The 19,181-nt window shown below is 46.0% G+C and overlaps 1 protein-coding gene across 3 annotated transcripts in view; it reads right to left on the bottom strand.

Annotated features, from left to right (window-relative positions):
- Positions 1-926: 926 nt before the first annotated feature.
- TGFBR2 (transforming growth factor beta receptor 2) overlaps positions 927-19,181 on the bottom strand; it is an 85,595-nt gene continuing 67,340 nt past the window's right edge. For 2 of the 3 annotated variants that reach the window (XM_032861028.1, XM_032861029.1), the window contains 4 exons: positions 18,000-18,799; positions 16,171-16,312; positions 4,325-4,452; positions 928-1,657 (listed from right to left, as the gene is read on the bottom strand). In XM_032861028.1, the coding sequence (XP_032716919.1) occupies positions 1,478-1,657; positions 4,325-4,452; positions 16,171-16,312; positions 18,000-18,799 (1,250 nt within the window). In that variant the 3' untranslated portion in view covers positions 928-1,477. Of the gene's footprint in view, positions 1,658-4,324; positions 4,453-16,170; positions 16,313-17,999; positions 18,800-19,181 lie in introns of all 3 variants that reach the window. The other variant, XM_032861027.1, reaches the window with a different exon arrangement.

Here is a 19,181-nt window from a genome sequence, read left to right as displayed (position 1 = left end):
CTCAAGCTCATAGAGCCAGAGAAGGGCTGAAGGAAAGTACATTTCTTACAAGAAGCCTTGGTTTGGGGTGGATTTAATACCCAGACGGGGGTGGGCAATGGAAAAGGCAAATGTTTACATCAAGAAGTAAAGCAGCTTTGTAAGTGTGTCTACACCTTCGTTTTGTGAATGATGTGGACTGGGGAATCATGGAAACCATCTGCTATCTATCCTCACTTGCGAGATCCAGATTTTTTTTTTTTTCAAAATCTCCAAATATTTAAGAAGTGGCTCAATTTTGTCAAATGCCGTGCTGGCCAAGCAAAACACATGTTCAGAGTGCCTGAGGAAACAGTTCTGACCACGGCAATGCTGTGCGGCTCAAATCCTCCTGACGAGGCCAAAATGTACCTGAGCATTCTGGAGTCCAGACAGATGGAACCCACGGGTGTTTGCATAGAAAGCTAGAGACTCGAACCAAGCCTGATGAAAAACCGAACACCATGAACCCCAGGGGGGAGATTTGTTCTCTTTAAGGAAAGGGAACACATTTTTATAGTAGCATGGGAATATAGTAACATAGGTATGGGGGCAGGGGGTTAGGGGGTAGGGGGTAGAGGGTGGGGCTTAAAGAAAAGAAAGAGTGATCTCTCCTTAGTAGAATACGTGATGATTTCCTAAGTGGGGAAATTTGTCCTGATTTTTATGCCTGTGACGCCTGCGAAGGTGAAAAACTGGGCTCGCAATTTTCAACTCTCAAAGATGGGATAGGGTTTCTGAGCTGGTTGAGGAAAGTGGCTCACAAACCAGATGTGGGCTTGAAGCTCAAGTGAAAAGTCCAGGAACACGCAGGGGCACACCGGAACCCCAGGATCTGGTCCCCAAACAGTGGGACGCTAATTGGCTCCATAGCCAGAAAAGACTATTTTGCAAAAGCCAGCGTGGCGTGGCCACGGCGGGCTCTGAGCCGCGGAGCCCCTCTCCTAAGGCAGAGCCCCCACCTCGTGCAGGCTGAACACCAGCGCCCACGTTGATTGTCAAGTGCTAATGCTGTCACGGATCCCTTCCTTCTGTGCCTGGTTCCAGAGCTCTCCAAACAAACCAGTTTCCTGGGATATTTGATTTTATTTTCCTTGTCTCCTTCCAGAGTATGGCTGTATATATATAGATATAGACATATATAGATATATATAAAACATAGCTATTCCATATTTATATACAGGCATTAATAAAGTGCAAATGTTATTGGCTATCTCATTTCCTGAGGAAGTGCTAACACAGCTTATCCTATGACAAAGTCAAAGGCATAGAATGCTTCATGTCACCCACTCCCCGCTGCTGGTGGTTCTGCTCAGCCCCACCAGCTTATAGGGAGGGCAGTGACCCCCGGGCTTCCAGGAAGCATTGGTTCAGGTTCAGGGACAGCCTCCTGCTGCCTCTTGTTCTTTGGTGACAGGGGCAGCCTCTTCAGACGTAGGCCAGCCTGCCCCCAGAAGAGCTATTTGGTAGTGTTCAGCGAGCCATCTTCCGGAATCTTCTCCTCGGAGCAGCTCCTCCCTGAGAGCCTGTCCAGGTACTCCAGTTCGCTGAAGCGCTCCGCCACGCACTGGGCAGTGAGCCGGGCCTCAGGGTCGTGGTCCCAACACTCGGTCAGAGTCTCGCACACCATCTGGATGCCCTGCGGTTGGGAGAGAAGGCACAGACACCCTGAGCTGCTGCACCCATTTGCTCCCGGGCACCATCTGATCACGGCAAGTCGTGAAATGGAGAGCCAGCACGTTTGATCGAGACAAGACCTCTCCTGGAGGCCTCTGGGGTACAGAAGCATCCCAATGCTGGAAAACTCCCCTGAAGAATGGCCCTCAATATCCTGTCACCCCCTCAATATCTTGTCACCCTTACCTCTTTTTTAGGGCACTTTTGGGCTTTTTTGTTTCAGGTGGTTTTAGGTTCACAGCAAAACCGAGTGGAAAGCACAGAGGGTGTCCACATACCTCCTCCCCCACCACGGACATCTCGCATCCGTGTGGTGTATTTGTTGCAAGCAATGAACCAACACGGACACATCCCTACCAACCACAGTCCACAGTTTGTAGTGGGGAACGTGTTAGGGGTTCTGACAAACGTGCGATGACATGCATGCACCCTTACCGTACCCCAGAGAGTAAGTTCCCTGCCCTAAAAATCATCTGTGCCCCCACCACCCCTTCTTCCTCCCTCCCTGAGCCCCTGGAGACCACGGATCTTAATGTCTCTGTGGTTTTACCTTTCTAGAGTACCTTGTAGTTGGAATCCTAGACACATTTCTGTTTAAACAGCACCGAATACCGCAATCAGAGTCAAGTCTAGGCTTTAGTCTGATTTCATTTTGGAAAGTCACCGGTTCTGTGGACGGCTTCCAGCAGTTGCCAAGGATGGTCCCCTGGGCCCCACGTCCCACCCCCCCACCCCCAGCAACATCAGGCTGCACTGAAGAAGCAGCTGCCTTGTAGGTCAGCTGGGCTAGATTCTAGGCTATGTCAGAGGGTTTCGTCCAAGCCCACGAAGGTCCCATTCAAAGGCCCATCAAGAAAATGCTGCCCAGTATGGTGGCAAGGGTTGTCTCTCAGGGCTGTCATTTTTATTTTGCATTGCAAATACTTTTTATCCTTTCAAACCCTTTTTTGGCAATAAAGCAGGCAGGGGTTAAATTGATGGGAAGAACTAGAGCCTGCTCCCGGCAGTTAGAGGCTGGTCTGGTCACTGGTGATCTTTCCCCAGAGTGGCCCGGGCAGACCGGATACATCCCAGAACTTTTCCGTCCAACATCTACTACCAATAACTTTCCCAACACACCTAGGAGCCTCTCCCTCCCTTCCCAACCTGTGAGTGAATTCATGATGTTGAATTAATTGTATAATTCACCTAATTGATGGTATTGATTGATGGCCTGTTAAGAGTGGAGTGGTATTGTTGGTACACAAGTAACATTTATTTTACTCTGGCACTGTAATTACAGGCAGTAAATTAAATTAAATATTAAGCATTAACTTGAAATCAATAGGGCAACAAATCTCATTAAGAGAAAAAATGTATTATGCAAATTCTTTCCAGAATTTTATCATCATGAATAATGGCTTCATTACTAGAACTGTACAGCGGAGGAGGCAACAGAATCTGAGAGAAATAACACCGGTGCCTTCTGATTTCAGAGGTAACACAGAACAGACTTGCCTTTTCAGTCAGAGAGGCTTTGCCCAAAACCCCAGGGGAAGCCCTGGGCCGCAATGGCCTGGTTCACGCTCTCTCCGCTGACTTTATTAGGGTCTGTCTGCTGAAGTGGCTCCAGGCCAGGATTGGCACAGACCGGGCTTCCTGCTCCATCTGTCTTCCTGATTGCGCGTGATTTGTTGTTTCTGTTTCTTATCTCAATTTGCCTGGCCCTGAGGAAAACCTAAGACTTTGCCCCAGCCTTCACTGGATAAGGGAATTCTTCCCAAGGAGGCAATAAAACTATTTACTCCGTAGAAAGATCAGCTCTGTCGGTGAGATGGGAGTGCACTGTTCTCTCTCATTCCTCCTTCATGCTCTCCTGGGTATGTTACATGGCCCTCTCGGCCCCGCCACCCGCCACTTTCTTCTTTTTCTCTGACCACTGCCCTCCTCGAAATGCCCCCAGACAAAGAATCTGGATAGTTCTCCCTCGTCCTGTTAAGTCCAGAGCCGCTATCCTTCCAGAAATGGCCAACCTACCATCTCTTGAAAGCAAAAAAAGCAGCAGCCAGGAAGATGTGCCCCACAGACACATTTCCTGTTTGTTCACTTGCACTTTCTTAATTCTCTTGGCTCTCTTCTTTCCTGAACCGGCCTCATCTTTGCAAACTCTGTGCACCCAACCCAATATGGCCCTGAGCACAAGGCAATGGGCCCCCCAGTCCAGCTGGCTGACAAACTCTGCTTACTTCTCACTTGCTAAGTATTTCCTTCTAGAGCTGAAGATTCCCAAGAGAAAATATCTGGAACCCAGAAGGCAACAAATCACAAACACTCTATGTAAAGTCTACGGGGTGAGGGGCAGAGCCTGCAAACAAAATATTTCAACCCAGAAACAAGCGGGCTTGCAAAGTGGGACAGATACCCCTCAAATGATTATCTGAGAGCCGTCTTTGAATGCCGTGTCTACCTGCTGCTTGGAACTCAGAACAAGTCTATACCATTTGACTGAAATTTTCCTTATAAACAAAACCTAAGAGGACCCTAGAACACAAAGGGACCCAGATTAAAGCCCAATATCCTACAATCCTCTCCTCTCTTAGAGGCTACTTCAGAGAAATCTTATTCTCCCCTCCTAACAGCCGTTCCTTACCTGGTGGTTGAGCCAGGAGCTGGGAATTTCTGGTCGCCCTCGGTCTCTCAGAACGTTGTCTTTCATGCTCTCAACACAGGGATGCTCCCGAACCTTGGAACCAAATGGAGGCTCGTAATCTTTCACTTCTGTTAAAGAGAGCAGGTGAACACGGGGCCATTGAGAAAGGCATGTGCAGCTGGGGACCTGAGCAGGCTGAGAGCTCTGGCTGAGAAGCCTGAGGCACTGAGCATCAAAATATATCTCTGATTACTCTGAGAGCAATTTTTAAGAACGGTGGATTAAAATAAGAAGGAAGGAATGGTTGTGGAAAGAGCTTGAGAGATATTCGACAGATAATCGTCAGGGGCTTATTATGAGCTAGGGACTGTGCTAACAGCTGGGGACAGAGAAGAACAAGACCAACAAGGTCACTGAGCTTTCATTTCATTTATTTCTTAAATTAATTAATTGATTATTTTAGACACAGTGAGAGAGAGAGAAAGAGCACAGGTCGGGGGAGGAGCAGAGGGAGTGGGACAAGCAGACTCCATGTTGAGCTCAGAGCCAGCCTGGGGCTTGATCCCACAACCCTGAGATCACAAACTGGGCCGAAATGAAGACTTAGGTGCTAAACGGACTGAGTCACTCAGGCCCCCCCTGAGGTTACATTTTAATGCAGGCATTCTTAGTGGGGTGATACTGCTCCAAGGGGGACAAAACTGGTTCTTGGGAGGTAGAAAAATCCTACACATTACGATGATTGGTAGCCTAGTGAAGGTCCCCAGTATATAAACAGGTTTAATATAAACAGAGAGCATGAGAGAGGAGAAGGTCAGAGGGAGAAGCAGACTCCCCAAAGAGCTGGGAGCCTGATGCGGGACTCGATCCTGGAAGTCCGGGATCATGACCTGAGCCGAAGACAGTTGCTCAACCAACTGAGTTACCCAGGAGCCCCGGGATGGCCTATTCTTATTGGTTTATTTGTTTTCTCTCCTTTCCCAGAACCCCCCTTTGCATATTCATCTTTGTGATACTCCCACTCCCACACCCAAGTAGAAGAGCAACCAGGATATCGTCTTTTCTCAGGAGATTTGAGATGAAGGCCTTGCATCACATTGAGACAAGCACAAACCATCCTTCTGTGTGTCTACTTTTGTCCTTGAGTGCCATAACGCTTCCTCCTCACTGTTCTAGGGGTGAGAGTGGAACTTTGATCAGCATAATATTCTTCTTTCTTCCTTACATTCCCTTATCTTCTATAGACTTTAAATTTGTAAGGTCCAAGGCAGAGGCTGAGTCTAGGGTCTTCCAATTCCCCACTCAGTGCTTAAAAGTGTGCCATATACACAGCAGGCATTCACTAGATAGGAGTTGGGTTGAATCCAAACAAAAGCAGAGGACTGGCAATCAGAGCTGGTTCTCAGTACAGCTGACTCTGACCTAACCCCTCTCTTCTATAAATGGAAGGGGCTGAATTGGATGACCTCCATATTCCTCTGCAGACTTATCTTGTAATCCAATCTAATCGAACAATATGATGACCTCTTAGCACACTGACTTGAGGTATGTATATTCTAATACAGTATAATGGGATAGGATTTGTATAGGATATAAAGTGCTCTTTAGATAATCTATCAGTCCACAGAGTGTCCATTTCCAGCTGTTTTGGCTGCCATAGCTGGTGTCACTGGCTCCCTGCCCAGATCCCTTTACCCGGCCAGCAGCGCCAGAACCCAGCTGCCACAGGTGTTGAGTTCTGAGGGCTCACACCTTTGTCCTCTCTGGAGGACTGCTGCTAGGCCTGGAGATTTCCAGAAAGTCTCATCCCCACAGTACCCTGCAGCCAACAATAAATTTATGTGGGGGTTTTCATAGTCTAACCCTTTGCCTCTGCAGGGAGAGGACTGTGGGGCAATTCACCCTCTAGAATTCCCCCATGAGATCAGGCCAAGGCTAGAACTCTTGAAACTACAGGTTTGCTGAGCTTCTCCCATCCCTGCTTCTCTTACTCCCTTCCTTTGAGACCTATTCTCAATGAACCATTGCACAAAAATCTTTGTGTCAGGGGCGCCTGGGTGGCTCAGTGGGTTAAAGCCTCTGCCTTCAGCTCAGGTCATGGTCTCAAGGTCCTGGGATCGAGCCCCACATCGGGCTCTCTGCTCAGCGGGAAGCCTGCTTCCCCTTCTCTCTCTGCTGCCTCTCTGCCTACTTGTGATCTCTCTCTGTCAAAATAAATAAATAAAATTAAAAAAAAAATCTTTGTGTCAGACTAGTTCTAGTAAAGCTGGCCTAAGACAGCTGCCAAGGAAGTGCTTTCTCTTTAGGTCAATCTCTCAGTGAAACTGCCCCCTCTGACCCTAGCTGCAAAGCCACCCTGAGGAAGACTTGCTAGGGCTTCTTCTTGAGAAACTGAATGTACTAACCCATCAGTGATCCTCACAGCACAGTGCTCAGAAAGGGGCAGGGGATGACCATGGTCAGGGAAGGAAAATGGCAGGATCAGAATCAATCCCAGGTGTCGATCTCATGGCTGAGATTCCTTCACAACAAAGGAAACCATCTTCATAGTTGAGGTTATAACCCAGGGCCAATTTATTTCATTTCTAGTCTTAATCTTCAAAGTCACATAAACCACAGTGTCTAATTTTGTAAGTTCTGTGGGGACCAAAGCAGGTTTCCATGGGGAATGGGAGAGCACTCAAGAGATGCATAGGACATCAGGGACGGGTAAAGGAAAAGTCATGAACGCTCCTTTGGAAAAGAAGACAAAGACGACAGTCCTTCACCAGAGCAAAGAGAATTTTAACTGGATTACTTCCTACTTTTCCTAAAACATTGGGAAGTTGTGAGATTCTCTAGTATCCCTAAGGGGTATGAGGTCTGTTTCCATTATGTGACTTGTGGGAGAGTTCGTAGGGAAGGGAGGTCAAGGACAGCCTGAAAGCAGCTGGCCCTGAGCCAAGCTGGGAGAATGTGAATCCATGAGTCTCTTTCTAAGTTCAAATTAGACAAGTCTGGGTGAGCATCATGTGGCCCAAACAGGCATACCCCAATTCCTGAACAGTGAAGTAGTCTTTCAGGTGAGGAACCAAGATGGAGACTTAAAGCGCATGCACGTTTAAAAAAAGTAAAAAGAGAAAAAGAGGGGTGCCTGGGTAGTTCAGTTGGTCAAGCGTCCAACTCTTGATTTCGGCCCAGGTCATGATCTCAGGGTCCTGAGACAGAGCCCCACATTGGGCTCTGTGCTGGGCATGGCACCTGATTATGATTCTCTCTCTCCCTCTCCCTCTTCCACTCCCTCCCCTGTGCTCTTTCTCTTTCTTAAAAAAATAAAAAATTAAAAAAAATAAAACATATGCATGTTTTAAGCTGACCTTTCTTCAACTCCCGGAGGATGTCATACTTATATAATACATATTTTCCAAGACAGCTAATTTTTGTCTTTTTTTGGTCTTACTGTGGATTTTTACAATTCTTCTTTCTTTGCTCTTTGCCCACAGTTTAAGCATACTGTTCCCACCTATTTTTTTAGTCATGCTCTAGAATGATGACCTATGCTTGGCAGTGCCTCTCTGTCACCAGCTTTAATATCTGATTGTGGCAGCATGAAAACCACCGTCAGCCAGTAATGCCTCCCCGCCCCCCTTTTGTGGCTGTGAAGGCAATGTCATTCTCAGACCTCCACCCCAATGCGGAGTTTAACTGCTGACAGACATTATGCTGGAGACCTCTTCTTCCTGGAGGGCCTTGTGCTAACTGCTCCTCAGGTCTGCCCAGAGGCCCTCAGGATACGGAGTACATCTGCTTTGTCTCCAGCGGAAGGAGGTGGCCACAGACACCCGGGTGGAGGCCTTAATTCCAGGCAGGGGTTTGAGGGCAGGAGGTCTCTGCTAGCCGGGTGGGCACCGATGGTCCTCCCGGGGACGGGATATCAAGCACAGATACCAGGATGGTCCTGAGGTATCGAGCAGAGCGAGTGACAAGCCAAACCAGGGACTAGTTTTAGCTCCCACTTTCTCCCATGGTTTCAAGCATCTAGAGGCTGAGACGTTTCAACCACTCTGGAAAAACTGCTGGGCCCCGATTCCATATCTTTTATCCCTACTTATCCATTATCTTTATCTATTTATTTTTCATGTTGGTGCTTGAAGTATTTTTATTTTAGAAAATGCACGTGAGGGGCACCTGGGTGGCTCAGTCGGTTAAGCATCTGCCTTTGGCTCAGGTTGTGATCCTGGGGTCCTGGGATCCAGCCCCAACATTGGACGCCCTGCTCGAGGGATGCTGCTTCTCCCTCTCCTCCTGATTTGTGCTCTGCTCTCTCTCTCACTATCTCTATCTCCCTCTCTTTCAAATAAATAAATAAAATATTTTTTAAAAAAAGAAAAGGAAAAAAGTGCATGTGATTAAGACTCCAAAATTACTAAATAGACAGATACGGCAAAAGCAAATCTTTCTCCCAATCCTCATTCCTAGTTGCACAAAACTGGCTTAGGTTGACTGCTGGGATTAAAGGTGACTTAAAATTTCCCCTTACTGTTTACGATGAGCCCTTCTCAATCTGTATTTTTATAAAAGATGAGGTGTTTCACTCCCCAGTTCACTGGAGACTGAAGCTTGAGTAAAACACCACGGAAACAAATCACAAGACAAATGAAAGCTACTCGGGTGTCATGGGCAACACCAAACTGCTCTTAAAGTCACAAAACACCCGCTCTGTCCTCATCATGTCACAAACCGGGAACGACCCATCCGAGAACCAGCACCTTCCACGGAACCGGCTTGGAGCGGCACTGCTGTAAATGTTTTTGCAAGGAAGAAATAGGAGTTGCATCTTGACAGAGGAAGTGAATACAAGTTATTAAGCACACTTGAAGCATTACAAATGAGTCAGACAGGGAATATCGAAGAAGAGTCTCCGAAGATGTGATCCAACACTTCATTTTACAGTTGAGAAAAGAGAGGCCAGAGCGTGCACTGGATTCCGGGAAGAACACTCAGAATTGCACGCTAGATTACTGGTAACTCTGAAAATGGTTTTGCCTTTTTAGGAAGCCTTGCATGCTTTCTCCTCTCTCCTCAAGCACTGCAGTGAGCTCTTTCTCCCCCAGCCAGAACAAGCCCAGCTGGGGCAGCCCCAGGTGGGAACACGCCTGTCACAGATGTGACAAATGTGTTCCTCCCTGCCCTGGCCAGCCCTGCACACCGCATGACTCTGAGAAGGGGAAGCTTACGGAACCAGTGGATAGTGATGGTTTGTAATTTCTAAACGAGTTATGCAAAAAAAGCACTGATTACTAAGAGCAGCCCTCTCCTTAACTACTATTATGTACTGACATTAAACCCAAACAGTCGTCCACTTTGGGTTTATGGAAACAAGTGGGATGGTGGGGGTGGGGATGGGGGTGGGGAAAAATGAGCCTCTCACAACTTGGTCTGTGAGCACCAGATCAGGACAGGGTTGGCAAAGAAGTTCGTGCACATTTTTCTAGAGTCCTCTTTGTGCATTTGATCAAACAAAGCCCAGGCTCAGGCCTCCCTTCTAGGAAGAGCTGGAGAGCAAGCCAATTAAGGGGTGAGTGGGCTCCCCAACATTACTCAGTCTACTCCCAGAAGACCGCTGGCCACACAACTTTTCATGCTTGCTGGCCCAACTCCATGTGGGACAGGCTGGGCAGCTTGTGTTCATCCTCCGAAACTACCCCAGGAGTTACCCTCCACCCAAGATGGAGGGGGCTCGGAGGGTAAGCCCCCAGCTTCCTCGTGAGCCAGGTGGTGTGATGCCAAGATCAAGGTGTGTCTGACTGCACCCGGGGTCCCCGGCAGGACTGAGCTCCAGCTGTCTGCAGTGGTGTCCTGCTTCATAACATGCCATTTCTTGGCCTCCTTCCCTTTCCTGACTCACTTCCCGTTCCCTTACTAGCATTTCCTGAGATCACTTCCCAAATAAACTATTTAGGCTCAATTGTTTGTTCCAGGGCCTAAGGCACCCAACCCAAGGCAGATGCTCACACAACAGAATTATTCAATCAAACCAAGTCCCTGTCACGCCCTCAGGCTGCTTTCCAGGCCAGGCACACCAAGCCCCACCACCGCACAATCGCCACCCCCACACTGACTGCCTCTTTTCTAAGAAATGTCTTTATTGGGAACAACTTGATCTTCTTTCCAACTCCCCTTCCGCCGCCTTTCCCCAAAGTCTTCTCACTGGTGGAAGCCAGCCTACACTCCCAGGCCCTTGCAGTGTTTTTTTTAATTTGTCTCGAAGGTTCTGAAGAGAAGCCACGCTTGCCTCTCTCCACTCCCCACCCCTCCCCAGTTTTGCGCGCCGTCCCTCTGGAAGTCAGCATCTGGAACACAGCTGTTGTTCTGATGTGCTGCCAACCCCACAGAGCAGCAAAGCCGTTGACACTTCTCCCAGAAGCAGCGCCCCTGAGTTTTAGATCTGCTTTCAGATTCGACTCCCCTGAAACCCAGGAAAGCAAAGCCCTTCTCTCCTGTCTCTCTTCAGCCTTTCTCCCCCACCCCTCTTTGTTATTGTCCTTGTTTTGGGTCTCTTTCCTTTCTTTTTGATTCGTGCATTCTTCCTGTCTGTTCTGCAAGGCGGTGGCAAGCTGACAGTCCGCTCAGGGCCTGCGTTTCTCCTCTGGTTAGACGCTTGCTCTGCGGGCTGCCGTGTGTCAGTTTCTATTCAGAAGCCAAATGGCCAGGGATTTGGAAGTCGGCTTGCTTGTGGGCCTGTTTAGGCTGGGGTTTTGGCTGGGGATGATGTGAATATTGTGCCTGCTGTGCTGGCCACAGGGGGCCTTGAAAGGGCCCCCGCCTCCATCCGCCTCCCACACCACAGACACTTGCAGGAACACCAAACAAACCGAGAGTCGGACAGAGATTTCTTTGTAAGACAGAGCTAGGCTCTGCGTCTGTCCTTGCCGAGTGACGACTGCATGACCTTCCTCCTTCTTTATAAGACAGGAACAGACCAATCACCTCCTTCTTCCAGTGGCTCTGAGAGACCTGTTTTCTTCACTTTTATATTCTGTCAGGCGATCCAAGTGTCTGAAGTTAGGCCCTCTGTCGTAACCTGTCTCTAACTCTTTATTTTTTCTTCCTAAAATCATCATATTTGCCTCCTCCCACCACTGCTATTGCATCACGTACCCGTTTGTTCACCACTTGTCTTTCTAGAATATTAGCTCTTCAGAGACAACTTGTCCCTTGAGGACAGAGACTGATTTTTGTTTTGTTTTGGTTTGGTTTGGTTTGAATTTTTTCACTGCTGTGCCTTTAGCATTTTGAATGTGCCTGCCATTTAACTGGTACTCAATAAATATTTGTTGAGGGAAGGAATGAATGAATAAATAGATCTTCAGAGAAAAAAGGGTAAGAAAGTTATCTCAGACTAAAAGGTGCTGAGGCCAAAACATGCTCAGAAAGGAACAGCTTTGGGATTCTGCTGACAGAGATGCACCCAGAGGAGATGGCCATGTCAGTCCCTGGACACTTTCATGAAGGAGGCTGTCACCGAATGTTTTTGCCAGCTACTTCCGGAGAGGCACTGAATTAAAGGCCAGGATGCACAAGGTCGCACTGGCTGCCCAATCTGTAACGATAACAATAGTGACAGCAGCTGTCCCTTACTTGAGATGTCCTTCGTTGGTGAGGCCGGCAGTATCCTAGGAAGGCCAGGGCCAGTGGGCTAGAGTCAGAGAGTAGGGCTCTGATCCCTGGCCACACAGCTTGCCCAACTCCTGACACCTCAGTTTTCCCATCTGTAAAATGCAGCCAGTAACAATGCTCACTTCAGGGTCCTTGGTAGATGGGAGGAGTGGACCCATGAGGCAAGTGCACAGTCACGGCGGCTGCTCCTCTGAAGCTTTCGTCATGATCACACCTGCATCCACCAGGAGGCCTTCCGCTTTTGACAGCCCTCTTCAATTATGACAGCTCATCGCTTGAGCTCCTGGGTGTGAATGGCGCTGGACCAGCTGCTTTCAGAAGAGTGCTATTACCCTCTGTTCGCATTTTCTCATCTGATAAGAGAGACTTCTCCAGTGTGGTGCTCTATCTTTCTCTGTTTCCCCCTGAGCTGTTCTACACAGAGGAGAGACTGATCAAGAAGGAACTCAAGGGGACACTCCTAAGTCTTCTCCTTCCTTCCAGAGCTGACCTAACCCCCCTGTGCCTGACCCTACTGTCGCACTCCCCTTAGCTGTCGTGGGCTTTCAGTGCCCTGCCTTACCTTCCTGCAGCACGGGTCACAACTGAATTGCACTTGCCTGTTCAAAAGTCTACTTCAATTCCCATTAGTAGCATAAGACAAAGCCTAGTATTGGGACCTAAAAGACATTCATAGAAGACCTGTTATGTGGTACGATGGTGCCTGGGAGACGAGCCCAGAAAGGTGAGCGGGGGTCAGATTTAGGATCCATGTGAAGAGTCTGGGCTCAACCACAAAAACAGAATGGAGTCACTTAAAGCCAGGAAAGCTGGGGTTTCTCATTCCCTGCAAGATGGTCCCTTGATGCTTGGTATCCTACTGTATTCAGTTCGATGTTTTGCTACGTAGAATAAAGCTGGAAGGAATATTAGCTGACCTACATTGCAAAATAAAAATCTCAATCTACAAGTCATCAGACTAAGTTAAGCTTCATATTCCACCATTTCCTTTTTGGAAACGAGATGGTCAATGAAAAATGGTAATTACACACGTTTTATCTCAGATTGCAGAAAAGAAGGCTTAAGCTTCAAGAAAACCTTTTTATATCCTGTTCTCTTTCTTAGACCTTCAGAATTAAAGCTTAATATTACCTGGAGGGAATTATTATTCATTTTACTTTTAAGGTAAGAGATGTGTCTGCATGCGTACGTTTTTAAAAAGTAAAGAAAAAGAAAAAGAAGTCCGTCTCATCAGTAGGCTACAAACTTCCTGAAGGCAAAACCTATCCTTCTACCCCTGTATCAACAACAGTTGGGAGGCAATGCATCTATCTTCAGGCTTTATGTTATTTCCACGAGACTCTTAAAATACAGAAGAAAAGTTGCTGAAACCAAGACTAAGCTAAGAATCTGCCTTTAATGTTTTTAAGGTAGATCACCCCCTCAAACAAACAAAAACAAAAATGCACACACAAAAAAACAAAAAACAAAACAAAAACAACAAACAACAAAAACAAAGACAAAACCAAAACAAAAAAATCCCTAAACCAAAAAACAATGCTTTCCAAAGAAGGTTAACGAAAGGACTTAATCTGTGAGTTCACATACTCAATCAATTGAAGGGCTTTCAGTGGGATCGAAGTGAGTGCAGATACATAACATGGGTTTCTGCAGCCTGAGCGGAGATGGGAGAAAAAGGACTGTGGGCTTAAGATCAAACAAAATGAGAACCGGGATGGCCTCTTTCCGGTTCCCCAAAAGCTGTCTGTTCTTATCCTAAAAGTTATGAAAGGTTTTTTGAGCAAATGAGATCCTGTTCCTTCCTTGGGAAAACTTGTTTATACTGTATCCGTTTTTAGACCTTGTAAAAGTTGGTGAACTCAGTTCTTCCCCATGAGCCTGAATTCTTCCACACTCAGCAAATATCAACAGGAAAGGGCTTCAGTCATTGATAACAATGAGAGCAGGGAGCTCACACAGGGCCTTAATAAGCTGGCTGCGCCGACAGAGGGAAAGAAAGAGACACAATCTCCAGCTCATGTTTATAAAATAGCGGGTTTGAAAGGAGAGAAAAGATACTGAAATCTAGGTAAATTTATTCTGACAGTGACAACAGCATCATCTCTTACACAACGCATACCGGTCTGAGGATTCATTTTGGAACTGTCAAAGCTTTTAAGCAGAAAATTATCCTCAGTGGCTAAAACTTGGTTAAACAAATTTCACTGTGCAAGGAAAAACCAAGTTAGTTTTGGAAGTGCTGTTGGGGAAGAAATTCAGCAAGACAGCGAGATAGGAAGTGCCATCCCTATGCAGGAACCCAGGCAAATAGGTGATGGGACAGTAAGCTTTCCAGTGGAAAAGAGTGATCTGGACCCATTCTGGAGGATCGGCTAAGGAAGTTCTAAACAGGATGAAGACTCAGAGCCAGCATGGTGCCAACCAGAGCCACCATGTTTTACCCATGGGTAGTATGGCCCCGTGATCAAAGCTCTGATGATCTGAGCAACAAAATAAATTTTGATGATATTAGATACTCATAGAATAAAATAAATATTCATAGCTCCACACAGATATAAATGCATAATGGAAAGAATAAATACTGGGGGTGGCGAGGGAAAAGACAGATCTCCTTTACAGCAGAAGATCTACTACCACATGTAGGAAGACTGAGAAAACAGAAAATCACTGATAGGCAAACATTACAATAATAGTTGCCAACAAGGATGACTGATGGATCCTAAAATCAGCAGGTAAATTTATGATAAGAAACAGGTCTAGTATCTTTACGAATATGTGTTGAGTACTTCTGAAACAGGTCAAGGTAGCTGCTTATAAGATATGTATTAACCACAAATGGAAAAAAATAGTATCTTTACAGGGGAGAAACCAGGCAGGTACCACCCCAATCCAGGGACCAAACTGAACAGGCACCCTGACGTCTTGTGCCCTCTCCCTGAGCTGCCGAGGAGGGCACAGCACCACTGCTGTGTTCTTCATGCCCCAAAAGCACAATCTCAATCTAACCATGAGAAAACATCAGAGAAACCCAAAGTTGAGAGACCGTCTATGAAAGAACTAGTCTAACTTCTTCCTGGGTGTCAAGGTCAGGAAAGACATACAGAATGAGGAAGTGTCACAAGTTGACCAAGAAGCCATGGACGTTAACTGGAATATAGGATCCTGGACTGAATTCTGCTCCAGAAAAGGACATTGCTGGGAACTCAGAGGCATGAATAACTTGTACGGACTAATTAAGAGTATTGTGCCAATGTCAATGACTGTGTTCAATAGCTGTGCTGTGGTTTAGGTAAGGTGTTAATGGTAGGGGAAGCTGGCAAAGAGTATATGGGAACTCCCTATCCTATTTTTGCAACTGCTCTGTAAGTCTAAAAATATTACAAAACAAAGAGTTAAAAATAAAACTAGAGTTGGCTTGGCTTGACTTAGCCATCAGCCAAGACCAAGCTGAGATGCATAAGTTTCAGTCATGGAAACTACTGAGAAGAATGCGAAAAGGATAAAAATGTAGACCTGAGCCATTCTCATGTCCATGGAGATCAGGATAATGCTGTCTAAAGCAGTGGCATCCCTTCTACACCCATGAAGAATACCATAGCATTCCTTAAAAACTTCTCTACTAGAGTTTTACAAATCTAAACAAATATACCAAATCGTTCCACTTGTTTCGCCCAACAAAGTAAAGTCATTTCCATAAAAATAAACTTTGAGCCAAATCCACTACCTAGACCTTATAATTCTTAAGGTTCAAAAAGAACCCTTAAAATAGAAAATGAAACAAAAATCAGATATTTTCCATTGGATATTTTTATAATATAAATATTTTTATAACATATATAAATAATATTTTCCATTGGATAAATAGAACTAATTCTATGAATTGTTTTCATGTTTATCTCTTGCCAGATATTTAAATATCTGGTGAGATATATCAAAAGAAAAGTAATCATACTTCAGAAAGGAGGATAGAAAGCTTTATACGCCAAACATGGCTTTCAGCTTAAAAATCTAGCCTTTATTAGCACAATTCCCAATCCTCCTGGAATGGCTGTGTACTAACAGATCTCAACTAGCTCCAACTGTGGGGTTAACACTATTATACCCCTGGAATCATGGTTGAAGTAAGAGGCATGACATCATTTTGAAGACGCATCAAGCCCTGCCCCATGATGGTGGTCCATACATACCTCCCACTGCGTTACAGCGAGATGTCATTTCCCAGAGTACCAGAGCCATGGAGTAGACATCTGTCTGCTTAAAGGATTCAACATTCTCCAAATTCATCCTGGACTCTAGGACTTCTGGAGCCATGTATCTTGCAGTTCCCACCTAAAGCAATAAAAGACATTGAGGCCCATCATGCAATTCCAGCTGCATCTTTATTTTAAAAATATAACTGATGTTTGTCCTCTACACATGCAGATGATTTCTGAAAAGTGCAGTGCTCTTTTAAATCATGAGACAGGCAAAGAAAGTTACAGCTTATGAAATTATTTTTAAAAATAGGTTTTCTCTCCCTGAAAACACTTTCAAAAATATAAACAAAGCATACCAAAATAAGGAAGTGCCAAACCCCAGAGCTGCTTTATCTAGTTTCATGATATATGTCATCGTATTATACAATAACATCCTCAGAGATAACTGGGGAGACGTCTGTGCTACTTTAGATCTTTATTTTTGCTTTCGCAAATTAACTGTTTTTCTCATTCCTGAAACACCAAGATTTATGGGGGAAATAAGAATCATTGTCATTAGTTTCAGTCACTTAAGGACTGTCTTAATCTTCTTTGTTTACTCTATGATACATTCCAGTGTGCCAAGAATGTAGTATAATTTCATAAAATCTCTAGTAAAATATACTGCATGAAAGTATTTCTGTAATAAAATACTAAATCTAGACCATTTTATAATTTTGATGGCCATGCCATGTAGTTTTGTTTTGACTATGATAATGTGAAAACACTGGCATACATAGGGAAAAAGAAAGATATTTCTAGGGAAGGGATCACTTAAACGTTTGGTTTTATAGCATGTGTGGCTTCACTAAGTAACAGTGAAGTCCTACCTTCTCAAGAAGCTAAGGAAGGTCAGGTAAATTGGTATTATTGTCCCAAGGAATGTTTCTTAATGGTATGTAACAGAAGAAAGTTTTCTTCTTAATAGGTCACTGCATGACTCATTACCCTGTCATATTACTCCATCCATGTTTCACTCGATATATTTATCTGAACATTGGCTGTGCAGCCACGGACCCAAGAGGTCAGACTGAGCAGTAACCAAATGGTTCAAAAGCACATACCCCCCCCACCTACTTAGAGGAAATAATGGTGCTTTCCAGACTGTACTGTAATCCACATCAAGCTTCCAGTGTGTGAAAAGATGGGGCGCTCTTATTCATAAAGGATGGCTTGGTACTTTCTAGTGACCTTCCAATATCTCCTTACCCAAAAAGATTTCTATTTTCATCTGTGAGAGGCTTCAAAGGAACCACAGAATTGTATGTTCACTCAGTCTGTCAACTCACTCAAATATTTATTGGTCACTTTCACTGTTTCAAGGCATTGTGCTAGATGGGAGCAAAAATGCAAGTGGATTTGGGCTCGAAGGAGGCTGCTTTCTAGAAAGGTAAAAAGAAAGCAAGGTAGCCACCAATAGTTCAGAGTAGGAAGGGCTGAGTAGAAGCAGAAGAGAGGAAAAAGATAGAAAAAAGCACAAATGGGGTTGTTCAAAGCAACGAAAAGTCATTTGCAAATGCGAGAGAAATGAAGACCGACTTAAGGAGAAGAACGTCTGTCTGAATTAGATGGGCTTGGCAGAAACCAGAGGGGAAATGTTGTTCATTAGAAAAGCACACTGGCAGGACAGAGTGGGGCATGCCCAGGGGCAACTCCTGAAGTTGGCTAGCATCTCTAGGCAGGTGTTCAGCGCATAGGGCTGTTTGAGACAAAAGACATGAGAGATGGGTGGAGAGGTGGCGTAGGCCCCCTGCAAGTAAGGTGATCCAGGTCTAACTTACCTGCCCACTGTTGGCCAGGTCATCCACAGACAGAGTTGGGTCGAGGCGCAGGGAAAGCCCAAAGTCACACAGGCAGCAGGTCAGGTCATTCTTCACGAGGATATTGGAGCTCTTGAGGTCCCTGTGCACGATGGGCATCTTGGGCCTCCCGCACAGAGTGTGGTCGCTGTGCAGGTGAGCGATGCCCCGGGCAAGGGAGCTACCCAGCTTGCGCAGGTCCTCCCAGCTGATGACGTGCCGCGTGAGGTACTCCTGTAGGTTGCCCTTGGCGTGGAAGGCGGTGATTAGCCAATACTGTTTCCCCAGCTCCGTCTTCCTCTCCTCGGCCGTCAGGAACTGCAGGATGTTCTCATGCTTCAGGTTGATGTCTGAGAAGATGTCCTTCTCTGTCTTCCAGGAGGCATACTCCTCATAAGGGAAGATCTTGACTGCCACGGTCTCGAACTGCTCTGAAGTGTTCTGCTTCAGCTTGGCCTTGTAGACCTCAGCGAAGCGACCTTTCCCCACCAGGGTGTCCAGCTCAATGGGCAGCAGCTCTGTGTTGTGGTTGATGTTGTTGGCGCAGGTAGAGCTGATGTCAGAGCGGTCGTCTTCCAGAATGATGGCCAGGTGCTCGCTGAATTCCATGAGCTTCCGCGGCTTGCTGGTCTCCCAGGACGGGCTCAGCTTCTGCTGCCGGTGAACACGGTAGCAGTAGAAGGTGATGATGACGGCTATGGCGATTCCCAGCGGTGGCAGGAGGCTGACGCCTGTCACTTGGAATATGACTAACAACAGGTCAGGGTTGTTGGTGGCATATTCTGATGTGGAAACAAAAGGAGGAAGAGAAGAAATTGGGTTCAGTGGGTATGCAAGGTCAGAGAATGGGTCCATATCTGCAGCACCTAGATGTTTTAACATCTGCATAGATTTTGTGGATAATAAATTATGACTTTTTATTCCACGGTGGGTGCACCTGTCCAGACTTCCTTGACCTTGGCCACCTACTCAAGGTCTCCTAATCTTCCCTCAAAGTTCAGCTTCAATGTCACTCTCTAAAGGAGATCCAGGAAAATGTGGGAAAGTGTTTTATTTTATATATTATCATAACACTCTACATTTTTCCTATATGACAACTTGGCACAATTTGAATTAAATCACTATGACTACAGTTATGGGGTCTTTCCCTATTTTTCCTACTTC

This window comes from Lontra canadensis, unplaced genomic scaffold, assembly GCF_010015895.1.
Source record: "Lontra canadensis isolate GAN:19392208 unplaced genomic scaffold, GSC_riverotter_1.0 scaffold20, whole genome shotgun sequence".
Lineage (NCBI taxonomy): Eukaryota > Metazoa > Chordata > Mammalia > Carnivora > Mustelidae > Lontra > Lontra canadensis.
The sequence above is the reverse complement of the archived record's forward strand: the minus strand, read 5'-3'. Positions and strand labels throughout refer to the sequence as shown.